The following is a 6,600-nucleotide window of genomic DNA, read 5'->3' as shown; positions in this document are numbered from 1 at the left end:
TGGAGGTGGGAAAAGAGGAGGAAGGTGAAGTGGTAACCATACCAGGGTTGGAGGTAATGTGAGAGGAGGCACCGAAGTCGATGACCCAGTCGGAGGAGCTCGCCGGAGGGGTAAGGGCGATGGTGCTGAACGCGTTGGTGAGCGACTCCGAGGTCCATGGTGATGGCGACCAGGTAGGAGGGGCGCCATGTGAGGTGCCTGGTGGAAGTCACCAAGAGGTGCGTGGAACCCTGGTGACGTGCCAGCCATCAGGGCTTGCTGAGGAGGAGCCGAAGGAGGGGCGACGCGTGGAGCTGAGCCGCGCTGGCCTCCGAGGGTGGAACCGGGCCACATGTGAATGGACCCGGTCCACGGGTTGAGGAAGGAGGGCCATTGCTGGCCGGAGGGAGGACCGCCGGAGCTGCCCTGTGGTCCGCCTTGACCACGGCCGCCGCGACGGCGACGATTGCGCCCGTTGCCGGAGCCCTGGCCGTGGCCTCCAAACTGCCCGTTGGTGGGCTGTTGGGGCCATGGGGGAGGAGGGGCGGATGGCGCCGAGAGGGTGGGCGGCTTGGTGTTCGTCGAGGCGACGAGGGCCGCTGGCGGAGCAGAGGCCGAGTTCATGTTGAGCTCGGCCAGGCGGAGGTCGGCCCGGACGTCGTTGAAGGAGGGGAAGGGCTTCTGCCTGGAGATGAGTTGCGTCATGAACTGAAAACGTTCGTTGAGGCCACGCAGGACATTTAGCACCAAGGTGCGATCCTGGACGGGCTCACCGAGGTCAGCAAGGCAGTCAGCCATTCCCTTCATCTTGCGGCAGAATTCGTCGTCGGATAGCGCGCCCTGGCAGAGTTGGCGAAACTCGGCGTCGAGCAGTATGGCACACGACTCGTGGTTGTTGAAGAACTGCTGTTCGAGGCCGAGCCACGCGGCACGAGCAGTCACGCCATCGCGCTCGTGGATGACGTCGAGGAGGTCGGAGGAGATGGTGTTGAAGATCCACGAGACGACGACGCAGTCCATACGGGACCAGGCGGCGTCGTGGGGGCGATTGGCGTCGCTGAGGACGTGGTCTTTCAGAGCGAAGCGGCCGAGAACGAGGAGCAGGTACCCGCGCCACTTAGAGTAGTTGGAGGCCTGTAAATCAAGAACAATGGGTACCAGGTTTTTGATGTTCTGTAGGGCGGCGGCTTGGCTGTGCAGACGCGCAATGGCCTCGGCTTCGGAGGCCACGGAGTCGACATCGTCGTCGGAGGGAGCGTCGTCGCGAAGGGCCTCTGCTCGGATCCGCTCGCGGAGAGCAGAGGCCTGCTGCTCCAGGGCGTCGGCCTGCGCCCGCTCGGCCTCGAGAGCGGCGGCAGCGAGGCGGACTCGCTCTTGGGCGGCGGCGGCGGACTTCAGGAGCTCAGCTTCCTCGTGAAGTTGGGAGCTGCGCTCGGTGTTGGAGGAGCGCAGGGAGGCCGCCTCATCCTCGAGTTTCTTGGCGGCGGCCAGAGCTTCGTCCCGAAGGGAAGCAGCGGCGGCGGCTGAGGCGGAACCGGAGCTGGTGTCGCCAGCCATGGCGAGGAGAGCGGAGGGGAAGAGGAGAGGCGCGGGTGGCGGCCGGAGGGGCGAGCGCGGCAGCCGAGAGGGCCACGCGGGGCGCGCGCGGCGCGGGGCGCCTGGGGGAGCGGAAGCAGATGAGAGAGAAACGAGGCACAGGACCAATTAGTCAACTGATACCATGATAGAATGGAAGCCAACAGGCTTAGAATGCTTAATGATTAGATTACGGAGGGAATTACACTTATATAGGAGATTACAGGAGGGTGGCCCAAAGGGCCAGTCGAGTGAAAGGGCCAGGAGAAGCCTGGCGCCTGCACAGATAGCTAGGGGATTACAGTAAAGGAGCAATTAATTCTAACACTATGTACCAGTATCCGGAGGCATTCAACTTATCAGCATCTCCAGTACTACTCTGAGGTAGCTAACATTATCCCAATGATGAAACTTCAGCCAAGGCAACGTCATGTCGAGATATCAACAAAGGATCAGTACCCAAATGGCTTAATCCATATTCTCTCTGTCACAAACTCCATAAGCATTACAGATGACAATTTCTTCAGATGCCTTACTGACCTCAATTATAGTCTCATGTCATTGGAAGAATGCCAGCTCCATCGCTGCAATCAAATGTCAGCAGTATTTGTAATGCGTTCACGTGGCTCACAGGCTTTACCATACTTGCATATACTACAAGCCACCTGCCTTAAGAAGTTAGTAAGCTTGATCGAGCCTAGTGACGTTTCACATTCTAGATTTCTCACTTTGAAGCTATTAAAACACATCCACATTGAGGACTGTCCCCGACTGGAGAAACTTTTCCCGTGCAGCTTATCATTATCAGCCCTAGAGACTCTGGTGGTCCTCTTCTGCTCCAACATGAAGACAATTTTCTACAAACAACCTAATTATGAGGTAGCACTTTCTCCACTCCCAAACATCAAATTTATCAACTTCCAGGAACTGCCACACCTGCATCACATCCAGGACGATGTCAAATTTCAATTTGAAACGCCAAAGTTGGAGAAGCTCTTTGTCCGGGGCTGCCGATCCTTTCAACGTCTCCCACTCCTGAAGAAGGAATATCTAGAGTCAAAAGTGGAAGTCAGTGGAGAGCGTGAGTGGTGGGACAGGCTGCAGTTGAAGCTGCCAGAGCAGAGTGACTACTACTTGCATGTGCCGCCACCAGAGTTTGTATCACGCAAGAAACGTATAATCCAAAGCTACCTTAAATGAGTATCTTTTCGTATCCACAAAACTAAGATACCTTCTCCATTCCTTTCATCTATATGAGTTGTATCCTGCATTGCAGGGTGAAGGGACAATGTTCTGTTTGACTGTGTTCTGTTTCTTGAAACAATGTTTGTCAAGGGACATGCCATACTTGTGCTGTTTTGCTAGGTCTGTTTGGCTTTCGTATGTGTGATAATAATTGGCAATTTCAGACTGCCAGACAAAACCAAGCTATATGTTTTTTCAATGAGAACCAAGCTTTATGTGTATGGATTAGTGTGTGGAGAAGGAGCTCGAACCTTGTAATTTACAATGGTTAATGTGCTCCATTCTCATATTTTATTTGTGTTGATTAATTTCTCCTAAGGTGTCTACTATTAATTTCTCGACTACATTCTTTTTATCATTGTATGTGAACCCTAGTATGCTCTGACAGTTGAGATCCATGAGGTGATTAACTTCCCAATTGTACCGAGGCTTATTGTTTTTGGATCAATATCCAGAGTTCCATTGATGTGTTTTCAGTAATTTTGCAACTATTTTTTAAAACACCTCTATTAATATATGCCCTGCAAATCTCTGACCACAAAAGAAAAATAGTTCGGCTCGTCTTACATTAATTCAGAAGGTCTAAGTGAAAATTGGTTGATGAAAACTTTATGAACTGCTATGTCCTGCAGCAGCTGCCTTTGCAAAGTGCAAGGCCCAGTACATGGACACAGCTCAATAGGTAGAATGAATACGGTTATTGACCTGATGTCAGGGTGCATTCATATACTCTGGCACAATTGCTGACACACCATCTGGGCCATCATTGACATAGCTAAGTTCTCCAATCATAGACATCTCAAATTCATTAGCCATCATATTTCCAAATTCCTTACAAAAATCTTGATTGGTTGATCCAAATATGATGTCATCAACACAAATTTACAACACAAACAAGTCATTATCTATCTTCTTGGTAAAGAGAGTGGTGTCAACCTTTCTCATCTTAAAATCTTTAGAGAGCAAGAAATCTCTCAATATCCCATACCATGTTCTATGTGCTTGTTTCAAACCATACAGTGCCTTATCCAAAAAATTAAATTTCTGTGTAGAAATTAAATTATGTTAATTTGATCACTGGGCATCACCGTATCCAAAAAAAATCACATTTCTATGAACATACAAATTTCTGTGTGCCAACAGTTTTTCTTTGTTGAAGGGCTGATCCACATATATTCTCGCAGCGGCTCGATCGTTCTTGTTTCTGGAGTACTCTACGAGCACTGGAAGACAAGGTTCAAGAGTGGAGCAGGCAGCACCCGATGATATGGAACGTCGGAATTGGACCTGCAGCTTCCTTCGTACCGACTCTTACCAGGCTCTTGTTCGAGCGCACCAAGGACATCTGTGGCCCCTTTGACCACATTATACACATGAGGCTCCCATCCCCATCCTACATGGAAGCTAGCAGCACTAGTAGAGACCGCCAGCATCGGTTGGCGTTTGATGTCCTCACAGAATTGGCAACAACCCTGCTGGAGACACCGCTGTTGGTTTGATCTCCCACCAATATGGCCCAACGGCCTTGTTGGGCCTTGACTCGCGCCCTGATCGGGGGCGCCCAACCCTATATGGTTGGTGGGCCCCCGTCGCACTGCGCTATAAATAAGAGGTGGGGGCCGGCGGCACTGTTCACGAGTTAAGCAGTGACCACTCCTCCCCACCGACATCAAACCCTAGAAACCCTAACCGATCCAGGGAGCGCAGCCAGCGACGGGAAAACTCACCGACGCCGGATCTACGCCGCCTCGACGTCCGCATCACTGCCACCACCGACGACGAAGGAGATCCACTCCGCCACTGACGTGATGGCCTCGGGATCGTCTTCCGCCGCCCCTGCTGCTCCTTCCGTCGACGGTCTATTTCTATTAATCCCGATCTATTTAATCCTTGTATTTACAGTTCTTGTATTAAATCTTGTATAAGGATATGCATCTGTTGTTTACACAAGAAAAGAATATCCCGTCTAGATCTATTACTAGTTGATCCTGCACAGAATATTTCTATCAATGGTATCAGTCGCCTATCTAGTTAGTAGATCCAGATCGGGATAGAAAAGATTCCAGACAGAAAGACCAAACCCTAACCCTAGAACAGAGAAGAAAAAAAAACAGAGATCCACGCGGCAAAGGACACCACCGCGGGGCCACTCGACGGTGCCGCGCGCGGCTCCGGCCGCACGCGTGCTCCGGCGAGGGGCGCCGCAGCGACGCCACTTCTTCCTCGGGTCCGGTCGCAAAGGGCGACCACATCCTACTGCTACTCGCTTTTGCGGTACGGTGGCAGAGAGAACTAGAAAGAGAGGGAGAAGGAGCAGCCGGACCAGTCCTGGCAGCGCCACCACCGGCGCCGTGGCCTCCATGGCCGCCGACGAGTCGGGTGTTGCCCCGGCGGCGCTGTGCAGGAAAAAGAGAGCAGAGAGAGAAAGTGGAAACCAGAAATGGCTAGGGTTTGAGGGAGCCGGCCGCCGGGGGGCTTTTATATCTCCGAATTTCGCTCCTCACCGTCGGATCCAAATGGACGGTCCAGATCGGGCGCCACCCCGTCGGGCCAGAATCGGCCCAGGCGGGGGACGACTTTGCCGGCCCAGGCCCAGGTTGCGGCCTGGGCGCGGGGGAGCGCTGCGCGCGGCTCGGTAGTGGGCCGATTTTGGCCACTGGGCCGAAACACAGAAACAAAAAAAAAGGCGCTGCTGGGCTCGCTGGGCGGCGACCGCGCACAGAGCCGGGCCGCGCACTCGCCAGCCGCTGCTGGGCCGCGTGGGCCGCGACTGACCCCAGGCCGAAATGGCCATTTACAAAGTAAACGCACAGTTTTCTTTTTTCTTTTTTCCAGAAGCAGTTTTATGCATATTTAATTATATTTTGCACAGATTTTATTACTTTTCTCTGTATAATTTTTGTCCAACGTTAATTTTATTCGGAGAACAATAAAGTATTCAGATGTTTCTAGAAAATAGATAAAGAAATTATTAAAGTTTCCGCTGCGTATTTACAGATATTTGTTTCACTATTAAATTCGAACCAACGGGAGAATTTAATTTTGAAAATAGATATGTTTTCCAGATTATTATAATATTGGTAATATTCTGACCAACGTTGATTAATGGCAATATTATGATGTAATTAAAAAGATTATTATGCATTAATTCTATTTCTGCCCAACGGTGATATAGTTTTATTGCATAAACAGTTGTATGTTTTAATTTTGACCAACGTTGATACTAAGGCATATAATTGTGATTATTCATGTTCTCACCCAGAGGTTTGTGTTTCAGGAGCTTACTCGTTGATGACGTTCATCAACACCATTCCACCACTCAAAGGGGACAACTACGTTGAGTGGAGGAAAAAGATCGACATGGCCTTCACCTTTGCTGAGGTGGACTGGGTCCTTGACACAGACCGTCCCGTCCAGCCCGTGCCACCTGTGCGGGCAACAGATGAGACAGATGATGCATGGCAGAAAAGAGAAAGAGAGTTTGCTCCCATCCAGATGTCTTATGACCTTGAAAAGAAAAAGTGGGAATCAGCAAACAAGAAATGTAAAACGCTTGTACAGAACACGATGGAGTCTCACATATCAGATTCCATTCCAGTAGTAGACAGCGTTAAAGATTACCTAGATACTATAAAGAGGCAGTTTACTGGCTCTACAAAAACGTATGCAACAGAAATGATCAAAGAACTGATCTCACAGAAATATACTGGTGGTGGCACTGGTATTAGAGAGCACATCCTTAGAATGAGTCACTTGGCATCTAAAATCAAAAAGTTCAAGGATCTCACCATTACTGATGCT

At 50.6% G+C, this 6,600-nt stretch overlaps 1 protein-coding gene across 1 annotated transcript; it reads left to right on the top strand.

The window, feature by feature from the left end:
* Positions 4,476-6,600, top strand: LOC110435851 (the record flags this gene model as incomplete). Its single annotated transcript, XM_021461926.1, has 2 exons — positions 4,476-4,656; positions 6,077-6,600. Coding segments are annotated over exons 1-2 (573 nt in total), but the record flags the coding sequence as incomplete, so codon positions are not given.

The sequence above is a fragment of the Sorghum bicolor genome, chromosome 5, assembly GCF_000003195.3.
Source record: "Sorghum bicolor cultivar BTx623 chromosome 5, Sorghum_bicolor_NCBIv3, whole genome shotgun sequence".
Lineage (NCBI taxonomy): Eukaryota > Viridiplantae > Streptophyta > Magnoliopsida > Poales > Poaceae > Sorghum > Sorghum bicolor.
Note: the sequence above shows the minus strand (reverse complement) of the source record. Positions and strands in the feature narration are given on the sequence as shown.